Source organism: Ursus maritimus, unplaced genomic scaffold (genome assembly GCF_017311325.1).
Source record: "Ursus maritimus isolate PB19 unplaced genomic scaffold, ASM1731132v1 scaffold_2, whole genome shotgun sequence".
Classification (NCBI taxonomy): domain Eukaryota; kingdom Metazoa; phylum Chordata; class Mammalia; order Carnivora; family Ursidae; genus Ursus; species Ursus maritimus.
The window spans coordinates 93,820,395-93,845,679 of record NW_024424452.1 but is presented as its reverse complement, the minus strand read 5'-3'; the positions used below and the strand labels follow the sequence as shown (position 1 = coordinate 93,845,679).

At 42.8% G+C, this 25,285-nt stretch overlaps 1 protein-coding gene across 5 annotated transcripts in view; it reads left to right on the top strand.

The window, feature by feature from the left end:
• HHAT (hedgehog acyltransferase) overlaps positions 1 to 25,285 on the top strand; it is a 302,265-nt gene that overhangs the window by 68,844 nt on the left and 208,136 nt on the right. For all 5 annotated transcript variants that reach the window (XM_040636378.1, XM_040636380.1, XM_040636379.1 and 2 more), the window contains one exon: positions 850 to 1,021. In XM_040636378.1, coding sequence (XP_040492312.1) covers positions 850 to 1,021 — 172 coding nt within the window. The remainder of the gene's footprint in view (positions 1 to 849; positions 1,022 to 25,285) is intronic.

Below are 25,285 nucleotides of genomic sequence, written 5' to 3'. Positions count from 1 at the left end.
CTATGAGGGGAGCATGTGAAGAAGGTGCAGTAGGAGGCACATAGCCTACCAGACACTAAGTACCAATGAGCCAGTGCTTTCTATATGCCGGGTGCTGTGCTTAGTACTTCATACATGTTACCATATTTAGTTGTGACCATTTTTTTCACTTTATGTACGAGGGAACCGAGCCTCAGAGAGATTAAGTAACCTGCTCAGGGTCACACAGCTGTGTGGTTTGTGCTAGAATCCGATCCCGACTCTGGCTGCAAAGTCCACATCCCTAACTGTCATACCGCGCTGTCTGTGGAGCCGGAGACTTGTCCTGTGTACTGTCTCTGTTTGTGTTTATTCTGCCTTGTTTCAAAAACAACTTCAGGTAAGACGACACACCCCCATCAGATTTTCCCCTTGTTCTCAGGCTCTGTCTCTCATTGTCCCTTTCTCTTACCAGTCCTGTGCCCCTTCCTGACTTGGCCCTACTTTTACCAGCCTTCCGTGTGGGTGGGTGATGGCTGAAGACAGGCAGGGTGACACCTGAGCCCAAGGAGACCCCCCAGAGTCCTGAGGGAGGCTACGTCAGGTGCTGCCCTCTACGCTGGGTGTTTGCAGGGCTGTTGCTGGGGTGAAGGGAGCAGGACCCATCTTGGTTCTTGGCACGAGGCCAGCTCGTTGACCCCACCCCAGCTTGGTTGACCCCCCCCCCCAAAGGCTTTTTCACCCAAGGACAATGAATAATGAAACCAACCCTCTTTGGGTAGATGGAGCAATAATGTTTGTGAGAAGTTTACTAGAAATACTGTGTAGGGGACTCTGGAGGATCTAAAACACGAAGGCGCAACCTAATGACTTCTTTTGTTTCTACTTTAGATGCAGCAGCAAGAGTACTGCTCGCTGAAGTCCAGCCTTTCCGCCTTTGCCGTGGGGCTGGGTCGCCTCCTCTGCTATTGGTGGCTGGCGGAGCTGATGGTCCACCTCATGTACATGCACGCCATCTACGGCAGCGCCTCGCTCCTGAGGGCTGTGTCTTGTTGGACCTTAGGTAATTGTGGCAACTGTGTCAGTATAACAGCAAGAGGTAGCCTCAGACTGGGGCTGGACTGGGGCAGACAGGGTGTAGCTGCTGTGAGCAACGCCCCCCCTGGTTTGTTTGTTTTTTTAACCTTGCTCCTCTTGTGGCCGAGATGATGCATGTGTGAGGCGGACGATGGATGTGAGGGCCAGACTTTGTGGTGCAGGAAGCGAGGATGGTAGGAATCCCTTTTCCTAATGGAATCCTGCTGAACTTAGCGGGGTCTGCATCTTGGCGGTGCGGCCAGCAATGCACTTGACCGGAGAGGGCAAGAGATGTGGGGGGAAGCCTTGGAGGCCCTGCGAAGAGGTAATGCTCCAGGACTGAGTTGTTCTGTGGTGTTCTTTGTGGTTCTTGGGTTTGATGATGAAGAGAAAAATATGAGCTTTAGAGTGGGACAGACGTGGGTTTGACTCTCTGCCCCACCAAGCCCTGGTGGGCGGCCTTTGGCAGTTTACCCAGCCTCTCTGCATCTTCGTCCTGTGAGATGAGCACACTTGCTTTTGCGGGGTTGTCTTGAGGATTAAATGGAAGCATGCAGGTGAAGGGCTGGGCTCATAGTGTCTGGTAGATAGAATAAATGGCATGTGCCTGTGTATGTCCCTCTGTTGCCCACCCCATTTCTGGTCTGTGCATTTTTTCATATCTGCAAGTAGGTGGGATGGAAGTCCTCTCCTAAGCAGGATGCAGTCTCCAGTATAGGACTTGTCTGTGGAGAAACCACTGCTCTTTATTTCTCTGGCCAAAACAGCAGAGACCATGCCCCTCTCTGAACAAAATCTCTTCGTTTCCTAGTTTGCTCTCCTTTAAGAACTCCCGTGGTAGCTGAATTCAGCCCTGTGGTCTGACCTCCAGCCTGTAGCTCCAATGGGAAATGTGTGATCTTCCGGCCAGATTAAGCTGCTCCCTACGGAGGGCAAGAGCACAAGCCTGACTCCTTATCTGTTTGGTGATTTATAGATTTTTTAGAAAGTCTTGATTGTCTTTGGTATCACACGTGCTTAATCAGAGTGTTTTCAAGGAAGATACCCTTTAGGATTGGAAAAATACTGAGCTGTTTTAATTACAGCCTCTTTTTTTTTTTCTTCCCCAAACAAGTCTTTTTTATAGTTGGGGGGTAACTAATACAAAGTTCTAATGATAGTTTAGACAAACAGAATAGGAGGAAATGATGACATGCTAAATCAGATCCCGGTTGTACTGCATTCAATTAAGAGGCCATCAGTTTGAGTGATTTTAACTATGAATAACAAAAAACACCAGTCAAAATGGGGTTCAAGCAATATGGAAAAGCTGTTATCTTCTAAGGTCAGCACGATTGGGGGGGGATCTAAATCCAATGACTCAGAAAAGTCATCAATGATCCATTTGGGGATTTGTCACTCAGCTTAAGAATTAACCAGGATCCTAGAAGGCCTTTGTTTCTATCTGCAACCCATCACCTTCTGTCACCCTCTCCTGAGTTTTGGTTTTGTCATTCCCCTTTTTTTAACTTAAAAAAAAAATAGACTTATTTTTAGAGCAGTTCTAGGTTTACAGAGGAGTGGAGAGGAAGGGGCAGAGATTTCCCACATACTCCCGGACCCTCACACGTGCCCAGCCACCCCCACTAGCAACATCCCCACTAGGGCGGCACGTTTGTCATAACTGATGAAGCTACATGAACACATGGCTATCACCTGAAGTCCAGCGTTTCCATTAGGATTTACTCTTGGTGTTTGTTGTACGGTCTGTGCGTTTTGCCAGATGTGTAATGACATGTAGCCACCACTGTAATGTCACAGAGCAGTTTCGTAGCCCTGAAATTCCTCGGTGCTCTTTCTGGTCCTCCCTCCCTCCCCTCTCACCCCTGGCAACCACTGATCTTTTTACCGTCTTCATAGTTTTGCCTTTTCCAGAATATCATATAATTGGAATCATACAGTATGTAGCTTTTCCAGATTGACCTCTTTCACTTAGTACTGTTATTCATTTAAGGTTCCTCCAAGTCTTTTCATGGCTTGATAGCTCATTTCTTTTTAGTGCTGAATATTCCGTTGTCTAGAATGTACCACAGTTTGCCCCCGAGAGACATCTTAGTGGCTCCTGAGTTTATACTTATGAATAAAGAGGCTGAAAACCTGTGTGTGCAGATTCTTGTGTGGATGGGAGTTTTAAACTTCTTTGAATAGATACAAGGAGTGCAGTTACCGGATTGGATGGTGAGAGTATGTTTATTTTCATGGGAATCTGCCCTATGGTTTTCCAGGTGGCTGCATCATTTTGCATTCCCACCAGTACTGAATGAGTTCCTGTTGCTCCACATTCTTGTCAGCATTTGGTGGTGTCAGTGTTTCGGGTTTTGGCTATTCTAATAGGTATAGAGTAGTATTTCGTTGTTTTAATGTACAGTTCTCCAGTGACATTCCATGTGGAGCATCTTTTCATATGCTTATTTGCCATCGATATATCTTTTCATGGTGTCTGTTCAGGTCTTTCACTCGTTTTTAAATTGGATTTTTCATTTTTTTATTACTGCGTTTTAACGGTTCCGCTCAGTCCAGCTCATCAATTCCTTCTGTCACGGATTATGCCCTTGGTGTTGTACCTAAAAAATCATTGCCACGTCCAGGGTCATCTAGATTTTCTCCTGTTATCTTCCAGGAGTTTTGTAGTGTTGCACTTTACAGTTAGATATATACTCCATTTTTAGTTAACTTTTGCGAAGGGTGAAAAGTCTATGTCTAGATACGTTTTTTTTGGCATGTGGATGTCCAGTTGTTCCAGCCCCATTTATTGAGACTGTCTTTGCTTACATTGTATTGCCTTTGCTCCTTTGTCAAAATTGATTGACTCTATTTATGGGGGTCTATTTCTGGGCACTCTGTTCTGTTCTATTGATCTTTCTGTTTATTCTTTCACCAGTGTTACATGCTGTTGATTCCTGTAGCTTTATACTAAGTCTTTAAGTCAGATAGTGTCAGTCCTCTGACTTTGCTTTTCTCCTTCAATATTGTGTTCGTTATTCTGGGTCTTTTACCTCTCGATATAAACTTTAGAATCAGTTTATTGATATCCACAAAATAACTTGCTAGATTTTGATTGGGATTGCATCGAATCTATAGATTAATTAGGGAAGAACTGATATATTGATAATATTGAGTCTATGAGATGGGATACCTCTTCATTTAATTAGTTCTTTGGTTCAACAGAGTTTTATACTTTTCCTTGTATAAAGCTTGTGCATATTTTGTTAGATTATACCTAAATCTTCATTTTTTTTTTTTTTGGTGCTAATGCATATAGTATTGTTTTTTATTTCAAACTTTTTTTTAAAGACTACTCATTTGAGAGAGAGAGAGCGTGAGCAAGAGCATGAATGTTGGCGGGGGGAGGGTGAGAGGGAGAGGGAGAAGCAGACTCCCCACTGAGCTGAGAGCTTGACGTGGGGCTCTTCCCAGGACCCTGGGATCATACCTGAGCCAAAGGCCGATGCTTAACTGATGGAGACACTGAGGCCCCTTGTTTTTAATTTCAAATTCCGTGTGTTCACTTCTGGTATATAGGAAAGTGACTGACTTTGGTATATTAACCTTGTATCCTGCAACCTTGCTGCTATTGCTTATTAGTTCCAGGAGGTTTTGTTGTTGTCGTTGTTGACTCTGAAATTTTCTACATAGACAATCATGTCATCTGCAAATAAAATTTCCTCCTTCCCAAAGTGTATACTTTTTGTTTCATTTTCTTCTCTTATTGTGTTAGCGAGGACTTCCAGTATGATATTGAAAAGGAGTGATCAGAGAGGACATGCTTGCCTTTTTCCTGATCTTAGTGGGAAAGCTTCTAGTTTCTCACCATTAAGTATGATGGTAGCTGTAGGTTTTTTGCAGATGCTTTTTATCAAGTTGAGGAAATTCCCCTCTATTCCTAATTTTCTGAGACGTTTATCATGAATGGGTGCTGGATTTTGTCAAATGTGTGTGTGGTGGGTTTTTTTTTTTTTTTGCATATGTTGATATGATTATGTGTTTTTTCCTTTTTTGGTCTGTTGATGTGATGGATTACATTAATTGATTTTCAGATGTTGAATCAGCCTTGCGTAGTTCAGATAAATCTTACTTGTCATGGTGTATAATTGTTTTTATACATTATTGGATTTTGATTTGCTAATTCTTTTTATTATAACATTATTGACTATATTCTCTATGCTATACTTTACCTATGACATATTTAGTAACTGAAATTTTGTACCTCTTGATCCTGATTTGCTAATATATCATTGAGGATTTGTGCATCTATGTTCATTACAGATATTGGTCTGTAGTTTTCTTACAATGTCTTCATCTGATTTTAGTGTTAGGATAATGCTGGCCTCATAGAATGAGTTAGGAAGTATTCCCTCTATTTCTATCTTCTAGAAGTGGTTATAGAGTATTGGTATAACTTCTTCCTTAAATGTTTTCTGTTTTAGAAGGTTATTAATTATTGGGTCAATTTCTTTATAGATATAAGCCTATTCATAATATCTATTCCTGTGTGAATTGGCAGATTTATCTTTCAAGGAATTGGTTCTTTTTATCTAAATTATTGAATTTGTGGGCATAGAGTTGTTCATAATATTGCTTTATTATCCTTTTGATCTTCATTGGTTCTGTAGTGATGTCCTCATTTTCATTCTCATATTAGTAATAATAAGAAACTTTTTTTCTTAACCTAAAGACTTACTGATTTTATTGATCTTTTCAAAGAGCCAGCTTTTGGTTTTGTTGACATTTTTGTATTATTTCCTATTTTTAATTTCATTGATATCTGCTCTAATTTTTATTATTTCTTCTGTTTACTTTATATTTAATTTGCTCTTCTTTTTCTAGTTTCCTAAGGTGGACACTTAGATTATTATTATTATTTTTTAAGATTTTATTTATTTATTTGACAGAGATAGAGACAGCCAGTGAGAGAGGGAACACAAGCAGGGGGAGTGGGAGAGGAAGAAGCAGGCTCATAGCAGAGGAGCCTGATGTGGGGCTCGATCCCAGAACGCTGGGATCACGCCCTGAGCCGAAGGCAGACGCTCAACCGCTGTGCCACCCAGGCGCCCCATATTATACGCTTTCATACTTGCATGGTTTCCAAGGAGAAGTTGGGTATCGGGCACCTGGGTGGCTCAGTTGTTAAGCGTCTGCCTTCAGCTCAGGTCATGATCCCAGCATTCTGGGATCGAGCCCCACATCGGGCTCCCTGCTCAGTGGGAAGCCTGCTTCTCCCTCTCCCACTCCCCCTGCTTGTGTTTCCTCTCTTGCTGCCTCTCTGTCAAATAAATAAATAAAATCTTAAAAAAAAAAAGAAGCTGGGTATTACTCCTATCTTTGTTCTTCTATAGGTTAGGTTTCCCAACCCCCTCTGGCTTCTTCCAGTACTTTTTTCTTTAATTTTGATTTTCTGCAGTTTGAATATGTTATGCCTACGTGTGGTCTTGGGGGGCATTTATCCTGTTATTATCCTGGATCTTTGGTTTGGTGTTTGACTTTAATTTGTGGGGGAAATCTTAGTCACTATTGCTTCAAATATTGCTTCTGTTCCTTTCTTTTTCTGGTATTCCCATTACATGTACATTATACCTTTTGTAGTTGTCTCTTAGTTGTTAGGTGCTCTGTTCCATATTTTCTTTTTTTCAGTCTTTTTCGTGTTGCTTTTCTGGTTTAGAAGTTTCTGTTGACATATCCTCAAGCTCAGAGATTCTTTCCTCAGCTGCATTCAGTCTGCTAATATGCCCATCAAAGGCATTCTTCATTTCTGCTAGTGTTTTTGATCTCTGGCTTTTCTTTTTGATTCTTTCTTAGCATTTCCATCTCTCTGCTTACATTACCCATCCATTCTTGCATACTGTCTACTTTTTGCACTGGAGTTCTTAGCATATTAGTTATAGTTGTTTTAAATTCCCAATCTGATAATTCCAACATCCTTGCCATATCTGATGCTTTCTCTGTCTCTTTAAGCTGTGGGGGTATTGATTGATTGATTGCCTTTTAATATGGCTTGTAATTTCTTTTGAAAGGTGGACGTGATGTACTGAGTAAAAAGAACTTCAGTAAATAGGCCTTTAGTAATTAATATAGTAGTAAGGCATTGAAGGAGGGGGAGTGTTCTATAGTCCTATGATTAAGTCTCAGTCTTTTATGAGCCTTGTCCCTGTGCTATGAACTTCACAAACAATTGTTCTTTTTTCCTCCTCCACCCTCTTTAGGGTGGCTAGAGGGGACTGGAGTAGGGTATTTCTCTTCCCTTCATGTAGAAGGCCAGAGCAGACTGGAATTGGGTATTTTCCTTCTCCTGGGTTGGTAGGCTCTGATTAAACCCTAATGGGTTAGGATCTGGTAAAATAGTGTGTCTGGAGGGCAGGCTTTGTTAAGAGCAGAATGCTCTGGTGTATTTCCAAGTGATTACTTTTCTCCTCTTCCTGCCAGAAGCAAGAGGGGATTTTTTCCAGTCTTCATCCGGAGAATGTGACAGAGCTCCTCACAAAAGTATGGGGGCCCCTTATGACTATTTCCTTGCTGTTTTTAACTCTCAGCCTTTCCCACACTGAGCCTCCAGCAGTGTCCTTTACAGTCCAGATCTTCATACCCTGGTACTTGTTCCCACAAAGATTTCTGCTCCAGGAAGTTGTGGTTCTCTGAATATACCTATCTGTTTCCAAGTTTTGGGGCAGCAGTTTGCCCTGTGATCTCACTTCTCTGATGGATCTAAGAAGAGTTGTTCATTTTGAGCTTTTGCTTGCCATTAGGAGGCAGTGATGACTTGTAACCTCTTTACATGCTGGACTGGAAACAGAAATCCATTACCTTCTTTTTCATTTTAGTTTTACCATAATTAAATTCCCTGAAATTGCATATTTTAAGAAATCTTCATATAAAGATTCATACTTGGTGTGTTATTCTGTGACTTGATTTCCTTGCTTAAATGTATGTTTTTGAGAACACATGATACATGTTACCATAATTGGCTTTATCACTGTTGTATAGCATGCCCGTGAATGCATATGCTACAAGTTAGTTGTCTATTTATAGAAGAAGAGTTTTGGGGTTTTTCTGTGATGCATAATGCTGTTTCTGCAGATCTCTTGGAGAACATATGCAAAGAAAGTTGCTTTCAAGTTCTTTGGCTCATGGCCCATAGTAAGAAATGCATTTGTGTCCGTGTGTGTGTGTGTGTGTGTGTGAGAGAGAGAGAGAGAGAGAGAGAAGGAGTGAATTTTCACAAGGTAATACCTAACTTTATACCACGTAAAATGTACTGTGATAATTTTTCTGTTCTATACTATTTTATTTAATAAAGGTGGTTAGAAACTACTAAATTGAGTGAATCACTATCCTAAGTTTATAAAACACTGCTCTAGTATATGTATCTGTAAATAGAATTGCTGGATTATGGTCACGAAATGTTTTGATTCACAAGATTATGCCAAATTATTTTTTAAAATGATCGAACCAATTTCCTGTAACTCAAAATTCTTATCAGCACTTAGTATTCATTCATTCATTTTTATTGACGTGTAGTCGACACGCAATATTATATTAGTTTCAGGTATATAACATAGTGATTCAACATTTATGTACATTAGGAAGTGATCACCATGATAAATCTAGCTACCATCTTTCACCATACAAAGTTTTACATATTTTTAACTACATTCCCTATACCATACATTCTATCCCCATGTCTTATTTATTTTATAACTGGAAGTTTGTACCTTTTAATCCCTTCCCCCTGTTTTGCATATCGACCCTCCCATCCCCTTCTCCTGCCTCTCTGGCAGCTACCAGATTGTTCTCTATGTCTATGAGTCTGTTTATATTTCATTTGTTTTTAGATTCCACATACAAGTTAAGTCATATAGTATTTGTTTTTCTCTGTCTTGTGTATTTCACTTGCACTTTACCCTCTAGGTCCATCTGTGTTGTAAATGGCAAGATGTTTCTTTTTTATGGCTGAGTAATGTTCCAGAGTGTGTGTGTGTCTGTGTACCACATCTTTATCATCTGTTGATGGGCACTTAGGTTGCTTCCTTACTTGGGTACTGTAAATGATGCTGCATACCTAGGAGTGCATACATCTTTTTGAATTAGTGTTTTCATTTTCTGTGGACAAATACTCAGTAGTGGAATAGCTGGGTTGTATGGTATTGATATTTAATTTTGAAAATGTGGTGGTGTGAATTTTATCTCATAGTTTTAATTTGCATTTCCTTGATTACTAATGAATTTGAGTATCTTTTTATAAGATTTTAGTGTATCATTTTCAGTGAAATACCTATCGCTAACTTTTGCCCATTTTCTAGAGGGATTTTTGTCTTTTTTCTCATGAATCCAGAGGACTTATTTATTACCATCTTTTCCCAGTTATATGTGGTTTTGGAAATATTAATATCTTCTGATTTGTGGTTTGACTTTTACATCTTTTAATCTTTTGATGGACAGAATTTATTTTAATGTCATTGAATTTATAAAACTTTACTTTATAATTGTCACACTTGGGTATTTTTTTCTTTTCGACCCTAAGGTCATAAAGACATTTGCCTGTAGAACTTTTCATTATTATAGAAACAGTACATGTGCATTGCAGAAACACCCCATGGAACCTACCTCCTCTGATATCTAATGGCTCTAATGCGGGTCCTATGCCCACATTGTAATCAGCCTCATGCATAGGGAATGAGTGCCCCATGATTAGTTTGTAATTAGGAATTTTTTCCAGGTCACTGTGAGAGGGGAGGTAGGGAGGAGTTTCAGCACTTGAACAAAATTGCATTTCCGATGGCAAGGATTGTAGGGAACATGTGTTTGGTGGGCAACCAGTGATGTTTGCTTCTGAATAGAAAGTTGGGAACAGTGTCTTGGAAATTTCTTCTCATACAGAAGTTCTGAAAATTAGTGTGAGACAGCCAGGAAAATAGATGATCTCAATTTTCTTTTGGTAATTAATATTTCATGCCATTCTTAAAACAATTAATTTAGTTCTTAAGATTTGCAGAGCAGCACATATCCCATTTTACATTTCTGTTTCACACCGCTAGTCTTACTGTAATTACCAGTAGCAACCCCTTTCATTCTCTGAAGTGTCATTATATAGTTACCTTAGTGATAACCTTTTCTTGGCCAAACTATATTCTGACTCTATTTTTATTCGAACTCTGACTTGAAACAGGAAAACTTTCATATCAACCCTTTCCACACTTGAAAGTGCCTTTACTCTGAATTCCCTTAGGCCTTGAGTATTTATTATTTGAGCTGTGTAATGTCCTATTCATTGCTCTATTCCATAAACATTTATCAAGTGCCATGCACTGGACTTGGCTGGAGGGATGCAAAGATGAATGAGAGACAGATTTTGTACTCCAGAAGCTTATTGTAGAGAATTGTACGTGAAGAACATTGTTTTCTTACTGCATCTACAGTTTTATAATACGCAGATAGCTGTCTGTATAGATTAAGTGGGCAGAGGATACAAAAGGGAATGGGGTTACTCCTCACCCTCCTGCTACCTCTGGAAAGAGGGGCGGGTCACAGAGGTTTTGTGGAGGAGCTGATGCTTCAGGTGATTTTGAAAATGGATGGACATGGCTGAAGGGGAGGAGTTGGGACTGCAGTATAAGCAAAGGTCCTGCTTGGTGGGGGTTACTCTGGTGCACTTGGGACTTGAAGCTATAGGTGGAGCTAGATGCAGAGTCTAAGATCTAGTCAGAGAGTCTTCTGGAAAGCCGGGGAGGGGGTTTTATTTTGGATAGCTTTGATCATGCTAAGGACAATTTACTCTGCCTTTTAGGTGATAGGGTCCCATGGAAGTATTTAACTACTTTGGGTATTTTAAATACCCCAGAGTTGAAAACCATAACGTGTTTAAGCAGAGAAGAAAAGGATGAGGTTTGGGGTTCAGAATATCATTCTGCCTGCAGTGCAGAATATGAATCAGGGTGGAGTAAGACTGCAAATAGGAAAATGTTAGAACACGGTCCACCTCTTCACTCAACAAATGTTAAAGAACCTGACAGTGTTTTACATGGATGGACTGTTAGTTCACCAAGAGCAAGATGGGGAGGACTTGAATGCAGCAGGGGGTGGAGGAGGAGGAAGTGATGAGAAAAATGGAAGTACCGTCAACGAAGTCTTCTTGCCAATGCAGCAGGGTGGTGACGGAGAGGGAAGAGTCCAGGGAACTGGCAGGTTTAGAGATGAGGTGGTGATTGACATTTCCATTCACCAGGAGCGGGGAATGTAGAGGACTAGGAGCAGGGTTTAGGAAAAAAGAGACAGTCCAGCTTCTGGCCCGTTGAATTGAAAATGGAACATGGAGGTGGAGTCGTCTGCGCTGCAGTTCGGTAGGTGGCGCTGGAGTGCAGGAGAGGAATTGGGGCTGGGACAGACTCTTGACAGCCATTGCATATACGTGAGAGTTGAGTCCATGGGAGCAAAGAGATTTCCTGGCAAATGGGTAGTGTGAGAATGAAGGGGGGTCACGGGTAGAACTTGAGGGAATGCCCGCATTTAAGAGGCAGGCAGAAAAGGAGGAGCCAGCCACAAATGGGAAGGAGTAGTAACCAATGCAGGAGAAAGCAATGGCTTTGTGAAGGTTTCAAGAAGAAAAGAAGGCTGAATTGATCAGAAATTGAAGAGAGGCCAGGGAAGAAGGGACTGAAGAGAGTCTGTTTCATTTTGAAAGTTGCTGCGGACTCTGGCCATGGTTGGCTTTTTCCATTGTTGACTCAGTCATTTTTAGGGAGTATGAACCAGGGTTGTAGAATAATCAGAAATGAGCAGAGACCGTAGCTAATATGCTGCTTTAATGGTGTTCAGTGACAATGGCTGGTATGTTGTGCCCTGTCCAGGAAGCTCAGGTGGCCTTGCTGTGGGCCAGCCCAGCGAGTCTCGCCTGCTCCCCACTTCCTGCCATCCCCCATGACTGTCCTCAGGGGTCCCTTCCTGCAGGCTGCCACGGGGTTGGGGTACAGCCTGACAGGCATCCCCTTTCTTTCTAGATCACAGCCTTTCCCTGGCTTTAGGGTTTGGGGGCCAGAATCTCTTAAGATGTTCAGAGAGAGAAAGAAAGTAAGCATTAGGGAGTTAAAAAGCTTGCAAAGGCCATGGGGCCTTGGGCGCTGGTGTGCAGTTTCTGATTTCCTTCTGAACTGAACCAGTAAAGTGACATTTTAATTTTTGTATTGTCACTTCTATTCTCTCTCTCCTTCTGTAATGCCTTTTCCCCCTGCCCTGAAGTTGCAGCAGAGAGCGAGGCAGCAGCACAGACCGAATAAAAGCTGCCTCTCTGTCTTATGTGCCAGAAGATACACGACTGGGCTTTCATCTCCAAGGATCTCGGGGCTGAGGAATGCTCTACTCTGTCCAGAAATGAGCCCCCCCCCCCCCGGACCACTAAGTAGAGCACCTTTGGTGTCTGTCCTCCTTGGTGCTCACTACAGAGAACTGTGCCGCACAGGGGCTTAAAGCACACTTCATGTGCACGTTCAGATGAAGAAAATACATTTTAGAGGCACTCTGCCTAGGGAGTGACATTATATCGGTGTTAATGTGAGTGACCTGAGGCCCAAGCCAGTGAGCGAGCCAAGATTTTGCATAAAGTGCCGAAGGGGAATCATGCACCTTTTGTTATTATTCCAAAGAGTGAGGACGGTAAGGTTCACAGGCATAGGGATGTAAACAGAGGTTGTTTACTATGGGATTCATTTGATGTGGTTAATCAAACAATGAGGATATTCACGAACTCTGTGGAAGGTATCAGATTCTGTCCTGCTGGAGATGGAATAAGCAGTGGTGGCTGGCTTGGCTGTCAGAGCTCAAGTGCTACTCACGGTAATTAAGAGGACATTAGGGACTCCATGGCAACAAGGTGACATTTGTTTTTCTTTCATTCCCTCTAATGCCCTCCTGGAGATGTCAAAATAGAATTTCTGTCCCGTTCATTTTATCCTTGCTCAGGGAGATGTTGATTTCCTTTCCCTTCTACTTCAGTTTCCAGTGAGGCCGAGAGCTGCTATAACCAGCTTCTCATGGAGAGCCAGACTCCAGGAGGATTTGCTGCATGAGGGCTGGGCGGGTAGGGCTCTAGGGGCTGTGCCATGGCAGGGTCCTCCAGCCCTAAATGGGGCTGCCTTTGCCCCCCTCCATCAGACATTCTTACTGAAAGGATAGAACTTTAGAGAAAGAACACCAGCATTTAAGAGGCAGGGTGAAAAGGAGGAGTCAGCACCCAATGAGAAGGAGTAGTAACATTACGTGCAGGAGGAAGCAGGTGGTTTTGTGAAGGTTTCAGGAAGAAAGCTGTTCTCAGTTTATCAGAATTCAAAGAGTGGCCAAGTAAGAGGGGACTGAAGAGACTATTTCGTTTGGCAAATAAGAAGCCATTGTTGATGTTGGTTGTCTTGGAGGAGTATAAACCAGGGTCACAGGATGAGGCATAAGTGAGAAAAATAGAAGCAGTTTTGGGGAAACTTAAATGTGTCTGCTGAAACCAATGGAGAGCAATCAGAAGGGCAGGCACTGGTGTGAAAAGTGATAGTAATTGTAGCTTTCCGAAGGCCAATAGGAGGATGCATTCTATTAATACGCAGTTTACAGGAAGAGGATGCTGAACAGCTCCTCTTTGTGTCTCTTGAGTCCAAACAAGATTTCAGTGAAAGAAAGGAGACCTGATTGGGTATAGTCCTCACGCAGTATGCCGCAGACTCAACATCTTCAAGGGGGTGCACAGCTGTCCCACATATAGCTGAAAACATGCGCATCTTCTTCCCCAGAGAGGAAACTCCTCTGAGTCACTGCAACCAGCTCCAAGTGCATACTGTTGGGGTGCTCATGCCTCCTTGGGTGCTGCCATAATGTGTATGTTCTGTAACTGCGGGCTCAGCTGTAGAGTTAGCCCCCACCAACACACTTTATATGAGATAGTAGGAGAAAGGGATGGGAATGAGGGGAATATTAATGAAAATTTATTTGTTTATGCAGCAGAAGCAAATAAAAATAGGTAAATGTTCTAGAGCCAGTTTTGATCAGAGGACTCATGACTTTCCCCCTCTACTTCCTGTTCCATGTTCTTCTCACCTTCAGCCAGTACCTTTGTTGTTTGAGGTTCTTTACCCAGTGGTGTGATTCTAATCTTCATTCCTGAGGGCTCTAAACCCTTGGTAGTCCTTTGTATATTTGGCTAGTGTGGTCTTCCCTTAACTAACCAGCAGACACAGCTAGGCTAGGAGGCCTACAAGGTCCCCTAAGTTCCACCTGTACTCCTTCCTGCTTGCATTGCATAGGAGTAATAACCCTCTTTCCCCTTGATAGTGAGTGTTGATCTTTCCAGCGAACAGCATTACCCTCTTTACTTGTTCACTTAGATCCATGAGAAGTTCCAAATGGCTGGGTAATAGTAGTAGACTTTGATTCAGTGGAATCATTGTGTGTCCCTATATGAAAGCATTTCTTTGCTGGGTGGTAAAAATCTCTATAAGCAACTAGATCACTGATTTGCAGGGATGGGCAGCAGCTATTTTAGGAGTGGATTAAAGGTATTATAGTGAGAGGTGCCACCTCCCACTTCTACTCCTTGGGTACCGACTCTGTATTTAAGCTACGGGTAAGAGCACCATATGTAGTGGACCGGTTCAGAGCACTTTCTGCATCCTGTGGGACAGCGCTGGAACATCACAGGCAAAGACAGCATTCCAACATCATAAGATAATGACTTTCATCAGGTACCATTGTGGAACTATTGATAGACTAGTCCGTAAGGCCAGCAGTTTCTGGATAATGGCATAAGACCAGAAAATGCTAGGGGTATAGCCCATTGTCTTACTCCATTTGCATAAAGTGAGGTCACTAGATAGAAGCCAAGTTATGTCTGGTAACATGACAGTGAATTAGACAGTCAGTGATGGCAGAACCATGGTGGCTATGGAAAGCAAACCCACATCCAGAATAAGGATAACTCTGTGGCCCCTCCAAGATGGAAGGGGTCTAGTAATCAACCTGATACCAGAGTAGAGAGGCTGGCAAGTTAGACACTCAGCAGTGGTGATAGCCAGGTTAATCTGGTGAAGGGCAGTCCATGTTGTTGATCCCACATAAAGCTTTCATTGTGTCCACTATGGACACTTTGGTCATGAGTCTGTTTAAAATCATGAGAATGGCTTTGGAAAGAGGCTGGCTGATATGCACAGGGTGTCACTGTGTTATTGAGAACAGCAGGGGCCCTTTGGTTGAGTATTTACGTGGATCACAGATATTCTCATTGATCTCGTTCTGAGGTGTTCACTTACATATTTCATCCCCACATCTCATCTGTACTCCTCCAAGCATACCAAGGAGAGCCATTAGTGAACAGAGCTCACTTTTTCCCCTTTAATCAAGACGTCATGGGGCCTTAGGTGTGGGATGAGAGAAGGATGGTGATTAGCAGGAGTCAGCAAATTGGGAAAGTGAGGTCCCTTTTCCTACAATGTATTTGTGACTTCAGGATCCTGTGTGTGCCTGTTTGCATGCGTGAGTATGTGTGTGTGTATCCATTCATTGATGGTGGAGGGTTACCAGGCACACCTGATTTTATGGCTGGGTGGATCAGATAACTCCAAGCGGAATAAGGGCATCTCAGGTAGCGTGGTCCTCTTGTCCTATGGCTAGGCATAGCTCATCTGGTAAATGATGAGTCGAAGCAGCATGCCCAACTATGTGTACGTTGTCTCCAAATTCCAAAGAGGCTTCCCAACAATTGCACCTCCTTCTTAGGACTAAGTGGCATAAGGTTGATCTGCTTGTTTTTTATTTGGATCTTGACCCCACAGAAACTTTTCTAAGATAACTCAACATATATTCTATTTCATTTCTGGATGTTTGTATCTTACTGAAACATCTGGTACACTTGGCACTTCTAGTTTTGTAAACTTTGTTAGCATGATACTGTTAATGTAACAAACCAACTATAGGTCTTCTGTGGGAATGAGACAAGCTTGATTTTTATAGTTGAATTAGGGGCTCAGAACGGGAGAGGTAATATCATCCTAAGGTAATGCTGTAGAGGTGTACTTCTGTCCCAACAAGGTTAAAGTATACTACTTTTGATATTCACTGGTTATTAGGAAATAGAAAAAATTTTCAGGTTAATAGCTGAAAATCAGGTGTCAGGGCTTCTTTGAATCTGTCCTAATATATCACATCTGGAAGAGCATCTCTAACTGGAGTCCCGTTAAACTGTATTAAATATACCATGATGCAAACTCACTCTCCAAGGCCCTCCACCTCCTGCACCTGCCAAATTGGCAAGGTAAATGGGGATTTGACTAGAATCGCTTTACTTACATCCTTTGGGTCTGTTGATGTTAGTCTTCATCTCTGTAATTTTATCAGAGATTCCGTGATGCTCTTGGGTTACTATTTTGCTAGGGAGAGTAGGCTTTCAGCTTCTGTTTCCCACAGTGATAATCTGTAGTTCACAGATCTGGGAGCAAGTTCTTTCCTCAAGAACTCAGAAAATAATCACAGATGGATTTGGGGTCCCACTGGGCCTACCATGAAACAGATTCAGGTCAAAAGTCTATTTAGCATTGCTCTCATATGTTCCCCCTCTGACTCATGGATCAGAATAGTGTTTTGGGTTTCTATATATTAGAGTTAACTTAAAGTCAGTGTTCAATGATTCCCCCCAAGTTCTGGATATTTAACTTTCTCTAGGAACACAGCCATCTAAGGAAATGACCTAAGTATCTTGAGGGAGCACTAGGAAGAGGGGAATCATATTGTGTACTTGCGGTATTATAGGATTTTTTCTCTCACAGTGATTTAGCCTCCCCTTCATTGATTCAAGAGCTTCTAGGTCTGTGAACTGACTCGAGTCTTGGATTTGGCTGAAGGGCTGGAACTCTCATGGTGGCGTAAGTCAGGTCTCAGTTTATGAAGACTTGATTTTCCCCCCAGATACACGCATTTATAGTAATGATAGCTAACATTTATTGAGCACCTACTCGGTGCCAGACATCACCTTAAGAGCTTTACATATATCAACACATAATCCTTATGGCAGCCCTATGAGCAGGTGGGACTTTAATCTCTATAGTACAGGTGAGGAAACACACAAAAAGTTCAGTAACTTTTCCAGGTTAAGTGATATGATTCCTCATCTACTTAAGGTCTAGGAGCTTCATAATCAACTACCTTTCACCAGAGATGCCTGTGGGTCAGAGCATTGTGACTACTGAGCTGGCCGCATGGCTTACTATGGTAACAAGCCCAGTTTGCCTTCGTATGTGGGTGTGTGGGGGAATGCCACTACTTAATCTTTCTCACTTAAGGAGTCTGGTCTCCACATTGAAATGAGTAATCTACTTGTCCCCTAATAGGATCCCTAACTCACAGAGAATGGCCTTGGCAACACATTTCAGAGATTCTTGTATTCCCCTCACTAATGTATTTCTCAAAGTCTTGGTGAAGGGAGTGTCATTGGGGCTCTCTTGGGGACATAATTAGGGAGTGGGTTTAGCAGGTCACACATGATAAATCTACCCTGACATTCCTATTCCTTGAAATGATTCTGCTACTTCCTTTTATAATTTCCTGAAGAATTTCTGGCATCTCAGCCCCATAAGTACGGGCAGTTGTGGTGGCTGGGTGTCCAGCCTCTCAAACAGCAGCATTGCTAGCTGCGGCAGCTGGCCTCTGGAGTCCTTAGCTGCTGGTTAGTAGATGTAGATAATTTCACCCAGTATACCGTGTGTCCTTTTCTCCTTCATCTAGAATCCATTTCCACACATGCTGGTCAGAGTTTTGTCCCTATAATGTAACAAAGTCTTGCAGTCTTTTGGAGTGAAGAAAGCCTTGGGGCGTGCTGGGGTCCATCCTAGATACTGAGGAGGACTCTGAGAAATGAGGAAAACTGACTTCTTTTGCATAGTAATTTCCTTCAGGGATTTCAATAAAGAGTCCTCAGTCAAGGCCAGATCAGCCTTATCTCACAGGGAAAGGGAGACTGCTTCTGCTGACAAGGGATGCTCATGGTTTGGGGGTTCAGAATATTCTGAATAATCATGGACCTCCACTTTAGTCCTTAGGGGGTTCCACTCTGTATATTGGTGCTCTGACTTTTGTGTTAGATACTTGGCAAAAGTGAGAAGTCAGTTGTCGTGGTAATTTGATAAACCCAGGATCAAACTTCTTGGTTGGTTTTGGCTTTTTGAGCCCTATGATCCTAGGAGGTAAGAGGTGTTTTTCCCCCCTGTTTTTGTTGTTTTGTTTTGTTTTGTTTTTAAGCAGAGTGATAAAAGATCCCTGGATTTCAATCCATTGCTTGAACTGAGAATTTAGGAATTTGGGCCTATCATTCTTACTCTCCTGTTGAAACTCCCCGTGGGAGTTGGAAGCAAGCAGCCCGCATCACCTTTCTTGAATTAAAGGACACCATGCTCTTAATCATTGTAGTTTGGGTTCCCCAGGGAGGCTAGATTGCGGGTGGATGTTAGAGGTTCTCTTGGAATTAGCATCTGTGGAAGGAAAGGGATGGAAGCAGGACTGGCCAGAGGGAGAATTGAGCTGTGATGCAATGGGAGCTTCACTTGATCCTGTAGAAAGTTCTGAAGGTGAGATGATCCTTAACTGTCATCCTAGGAGGAGTGAGGGGACAAGCCTTTATACCCACATGTCAATCAGTAGTGGATGTGGCTGTCCCAGAAAGGGTGTGATGATGAAGCAGCTTTCTTGCGCCAAAGTAACCTCCAAAGAGGCTAGCAGCTGAGGTTTTCTGCTGGTCACGCTCCCCATCAGCTGGGATAATGAGCCTTTCCTTTCTGGAGGAAGATCTAGTGGCATATAGCATCTACCACAATAGCGTACACTCGGCCATTCAAGGACTTGCCTTCAATGGTTGCTGTTTTCCAGGTGACCGCAGGCAATAATGATTTGATGAACAGTTTCAACACTGTGCTCCTGAAACTTCCAGAGCCTCACTGTTTATTGGATTTTCATTGCCTTAAGCCCCAAAGAATCCAGATAACGAGTCAAGATTCCCTCGGTTTCCCTAAGGGTTTGATGCCTATCGCTACTCGAGTATCAGTTTCTGAATGATTTCTTCCTTGGAAGTAGCGAAGAAATAAAAAAACTTTGGATGATTAATGTAGAAAGCCAAATGCATTAAATGAAAAATGGGTAGTTCTTGGAGGGCTGGAAACTTGAGCTCTGGGCTGTGTCGCCAGACTCAAACCCAAATATATGTCGCACAGTGCATTCTGGGAGGATGCTACTGCCCCTACCGTGGCTACTGTTGGCACCAGTCTCTATAGCCCACACCATCAACACCAGCATCGGCCATTGGGTGCCAGCATTAATGCCACTGCCACCAGAGTGTCCTGTGTGATTGGCAGAGAGTAGGTAAAGTGCAGTCCCTTCCCCTCTGGGGAAACAGTGTCTGGTGTTTTCCATTCTATAGTAGGAGGAAGGCTGCATTTACTTCAAAGACTTATAAGATGGGGACTTTTCAGAACACAAGAGGCTAGAACACCGGATGCTAGGCAACCAAAAGTAAGTAAAAATGTTCGCTGTGTTGTTAAACAACAAACTTGACCACTCATTCTATACCTTAGTCACCATCCTATCTCTTTTTTCCCCAACACAACAGTATCAAGCTACTGCTTACATTTTCATTCTAGAAGACAATAATTTAACTTTCCATATCTCCCTTTACTATACATTTGCATGCTTCTCATCTTCCCATCCTTGCAATGTAGTTATTTTCGATTCTCCTTAGATTAGTATGTAATGCTTTCATTATATGACAATCTGAGTTATGTATTTACTGTGATTATTTTTCTTTTACCGCATAACTTTTTAGTTTCCCTGAAGTTGTTAATTGTCTTTGTTTGCTTTGCTGTGTAATCATCATTAATTTATCCCCACATTCTCCCCCAGCTACGTGTATCTCCTTTGAATGTGTTCACATAATCTACCCATTTTATCTTCAGGTCTTTTCTGAAGCCTTTTGTCCTGTCTCTCCCTGGATCTGTTGATCTCCAGACCTGCCCTGTTGTCCAGGGAAGTTCCTTTCTCTGTTAACCTGGGGATTTGCTCTGCTTCTTTCTTGTTTCCTGGGACATGTGTTCTTTGGGTTACTCTGCCATTTTGGCAAAGCATATTTTTGAGTAGCTTTCTGAAAAAGGATGCAGGAGGAGGACAATTTTTGATATCCTACATGTCTGAAACGTCTTTATTCTGCCCTCCGGATGCTGTACAGGGTGGCAAGATAGAGAACTCATTTGCCCTCACTCAATCTTTGAGAATGTTGCTCCATTATCTTCTGGCTTGTGGTGCTGCCGTTGAGTCCAAGGTCATTCTTTTTCCTGGTCTTGTGTATGGACCTTTGGTCCTCCTTTTGGGGAGCTTTTAAGGTCTTTGTCCAGAATATTCTAAGATTTCATAATGATGCATCCTCAAAATGGAACAGATTTTCTTTAATTATGGGTAATATGCTTGAATTATTTTGCAAATGATTTCACTACCCCCACTTTCCTCTCTCCCTCTCTCTCTCTCTCTCTCTCTCTCTCTCTCTCCCTCCCCCTTTTATTCAGTTGGGGCTCCTAGACAGGGCTTCTAATTTTCTAGTGCTTTCTCTCCTATTTTTCATCTTTCTGGTTTTCTTGCTCTGTTTTCTGGACTATTTTTTCAACTTTCTCTTCTAACCTGTCTCTTAGTATATTTTTAAAAATTTTGGCTTTTAATAGTTTTAATTTTCAAGAGTTTTTTGGTTTTTTTTGTTTTTGTTTTGTTTTCACACATTGGTCTTGTGTAGCATTCTCATCATGAATCATGGTATCTTCTCTTATTTCACTGATGATGATAAACATGTTTGGAGGGAGGATTTCTTCTCTTTTCATTGCTCCTTCCTTCAGGTTTCTGTTTTCTTCTTTGTTTCTTTGGTGTCTTTCATGTTAATAAGTGACTGGTGACTCTTGGCCATTCATTTTTGAGTGTGAGCTTCTTAAAGGTAGGAGCTGACTTTTCTTTCTGCTGACTACTGTACCCCAGTTAGGCTGCACATACGAGAAACCTGACTGCAGAGGGCAACCATGTAAGCTTTTATTTTTCTCAGAATAAGAAGGGAAAGACAAGCGTGTCAGTGTTGGTGTAGCCGCTCTGGGAAGTTATCAGTGACTCAGGCTCCTTGCAGCTTTCTCTAGCTTGTGGTCTCGAGATGGCTTCATCTTTAGACATGTACATATGCATTCTAGGAGCGGAGACAAAATAGGTTAAAGGTAAGTTTCAAATCATTCTTTACTTCTTATTGGAAAAACAGTAGTTTTCCCAGAAGCCCTATGGACTAGAACATTGCTTACATTTTTACAGGACAAATACAGGGTCATGGCCAGTCCTAGGTGCAAAGCATTCCAAGGTGACTGTTTATAAGAGGGCACATTTTGATCAAAATGAAGATTCTTGTTAGGAAGGAAGAAAGGGCACATGGAGAGGTGAATGGCAGTGTCTGCCAGCCCAAGCATGACGTCTGGCACATAAGTATCTGTTGAATGGATGAATGAAGAAAGACAGGTCTACAGAGCAGGGATACCCACATGCCAAGAAACAGAGACATTTAAAAATTGACATGTGGGTTAATTGTGCAACACCACTGTGAACAATTAAGAATTCTTTGTATTTTTGCCACTATAAATATGAATAAGAGTGGATTCTCTCAGAAAATGCCATAACCAAAGGCAAATGGGGCCAGTTTTGGCCATTAAATCAGAAGTCCCTAATCATTAGTGAAGTAATCTGGCATTGCTAGTGTACAAAATTCTGTCCCAGTAACTAAAATGGGAGAACTGTTGATTTTCTCTGAACTCTAAGAGCCTGTCTTTTTATTTTTTTTTTAAGATTTTATTTATTGATTTGAGAGAGGGAGAGACAGAGAGCATGAGCAGGGGGAGTGGCAGGCAGAGGGAGAAGCAGACTCCCTACTGAGCAGGGAGCCTGACTTGGGACTCAATCCCAGGACCCTGGGTTTATGACCTGAGCTGAAAGCAGACGCTTAACCGACTGAACTACCCAGGTGCCTGAGCCTGTCTTTCTATGATTCTCTTGTTCTCATTCTTCTGAATTGTCATTCCCAGTTTCATGCTTTCTTGCCCATTCTCCACTCCCTTGACCTAGCTTATCCATGATGGATGATATGGCCCATTGCTTTCTTACAAGTTGGGTGTTGTATGTGTACATATGTGCTTACATGGGCTCTGAATATTTCAGACCTTTATGCTTGTCCCAATATATCTTTTGTGAGCAAACCTGGGAGAAGCTGGGAACATCTTCTCTATGTCCTGATTGTGGTGCCACGTGACCTGGGTGTCTATCTGAGGCTTTCTTTGTGGGACTGGAGAGATCAGATAGTAAAATTACTGGTGCTAGGAAAAGATCCCCTCATATTTTCTGAGGCTGTGTTTTTGTGGCATCCCCTTTGCTCTGGGCTGCATCTAATTTTAGGTCCCAGACATTTGAGAAAAGAGAAGCAAGTGCCTCTTGAAAAGTGGAGGCCAGATGTTCCTTGCCAGCTGTGATAGACATCCTACACACCACCCGAGAGTTTCCCCAGCAGCAGACAGTGTTGTGCACACATTTGTCAGATGTTGATGCGTAGGAAGCCAGAGCAAGATACAAAGATTAGAGGACCTTTCCAAAAAGTCCGTATGTAGCCCAGAGGACTATATACTCAAATCAACAGTCCCCTAAAATAGAGTGAGACCACTGTCACTTCTATAATTTTGTAGTTATACTTGTCTCTCTAATAATCCCCTCTCCTGTAGCATTCCATTCAGATTCTCAGTTGTTCTTCCTAACCAAGTGTGTGTGGTTAAAGCCTGACTTTGGCTAATATGCGTAAGGGAAAAATTATTACTTAAGGTGTGTCAGCATTTCTTATCCACTGCACTTATTTGATTTGTGCGAAGTGAGACCTCGTTTTTAGATATTTCTGGAGAGTTGTAACTTCACTAAGAAAATGTACTTGACCTTCATCAAGTACATTTTCTTAGTGAAGTTATAAGCACATTTTCTTAGTGAAGTTATAAGCATGTGTGATTAATTATTTCCTTCCAGCATTTCTTAGTAGGATCTCAGGCTCACTCAGTGTCATAACAAATAACTTAAAAACCAAATCAAGGCACAGGATCCTATGATGTTAACAAACCTCTTTGCTTTTCTGTACATCTACAAACAAGGCCATAACTACCATTTGCTGTTGTGCTCATTAGGTGTCTACAGCCACATTAGTGTAGGCCGTGTTGCAAATATTCTGAACCACGGAATCTTACAGATGCAAACTAGAAATTTCATTGAATACTCGGTTCAAGACTCCGCCACAACATCCATGGATAACGTTACAGCTTAGGGGCTGTTTGCCAGGAGCATGGTCTAGAGACACGGATTGGGACAGATACAGCCAGTACCCCAAATTGTTCTCCAAGACAGGAGAATAGGGGCCAGAGCTTGAAAGTCCAATGATCTGAGATCGGTAACCAGGGTCAGGAGAACTTAGGAGGCTGTTTTGAATTGTTGAAACAGAACTTTGCAGGTGAAGATTAGATTTTTCAAAACAATACTGACTAAGCCAGATGATAAATTTAAAGCTAGGGTGACAAGACAGATTAAAAGTTATCAAACTGGGACGACAAAGCACTTGTCAGTATGCAGAATTGTCCAGATTCTTGCCTGTCGGGGGTTGGCGGGAGTCCATGGCTGATCAAGGAAAAGGACGTGAGAGGAGGAGGCAGTAGCACACACAGCTTTATTGGGGTGCTACTTCCACAGGTGTGCATTGGGGGAAGTCCCTCACAGTGAGGTCTTCTGAGTCTATACCGTGGGACGGGGGCACTCAGAAGGGGGGCAGGGCAAGGGGACTCCCTGGGGAGGGTGGAATCAGAGAGGAGGGGGGTGTCTAGGTGGCGTGATGGGGAGCTTGGTGGGGAGTCTCTGAGTTAGCGAGCTCTGAAGAGTACCAGTGGCTTGGGGTCTTTATAGCCCTGAGGTTGGTCTTCTCTGGGGCCGGCAGGTTTGGGGCACAGTTTCACAGGGTATGCAAAGCAGGCAGGCTCTAGATGGCAAAAAGTCTGTTGATTTGGGCTATGTTTAAAACAATTGGATGTCGAAAAATTTAAGTTTGGCACCCACAGGCTTTTGAATTAATGGTCTCAGCCTGGTGTGCAGAAATAAACCTAGAAGCCAATGCACAGAGGCCATCTCTGGCTCCTTTATATGACACTGCCTCCTCTCGAGGTGTGGTGCCCATTAGTGCACTGGTCGTCGGGCTAGATCTAGCTTCGGAGACAGACAGACAGCAGGTCACAGCTATGCTGGGTCAGAAAGTCTGGGCAGGAGGTGGAGCCTCGTGGCAAAGTGGGAAGTCCAGGCAGACACGGAGAGTGAAAGAATTGTGCCCTGCACATGCACAAATGAACTGATCGATTCATACCTTCTTTGGTTTAGGTGACAAGGATGTAAAGTCCAGCCTCTGTCCTTGTAGAATGTATAGTTTAAAAAGTTGTTTAGGCAAAAAGCAAAAAACCCCAAAACCCGAGTGCAAAAAACGTCCCCCCCCCAAAAAAAAGAAGAGGCGATGGAGGTCTGAGCCAGGGTCATTAGTATTTCAAGATCTATGGTAATGGGCAGAAAAGAAAATTTGGAACATTGGTGAGGTAGAACTGCTTGGCACTACTAAACAGTTGGCTGTGGGGAATGAGAGCCAGAGGGAGGAGCCAGGGATGGAGGCTGGTTCTGTCTGGGGCACCTGGTGGCTGAGATACCATCAGCCTTCAGATCCACCCTTACTAGGGCTCTCTGCCCAGGCATGTCGTCCCTACACTCCTGTGACCAGCTGGTGGTTGAAAGCAGCAATGAACTGCTTTTTTTGAGCTGCGGCACTACATGACCGTATGTGCTGGTTTCTGAAGACCTAGGCCTGGGGTTAAACTAGCCATTGCCTGTGTCCTCCCCTCTCCCGAGTATGTAGAGGACTTCTGAAAATTGAGTACAGCATGCTTTGCTCCCTGTCCCAAGATTTCTGCTGAGATTCGGTGTGAGCTTTCAGTTCCTCCAGTGCTCCTGGATTCTAGCATGCTGATCTTCTTCTCCTTCTCCTCCACCTCCTCCTCCTCCTCCTCCTCTTCCTCCTCCTCCTCCTCCTCCTCCTCCTCCTCCTCCTCCTTCGAGAGAGAGAGAGAGAGAGAGAGAGAGAGAG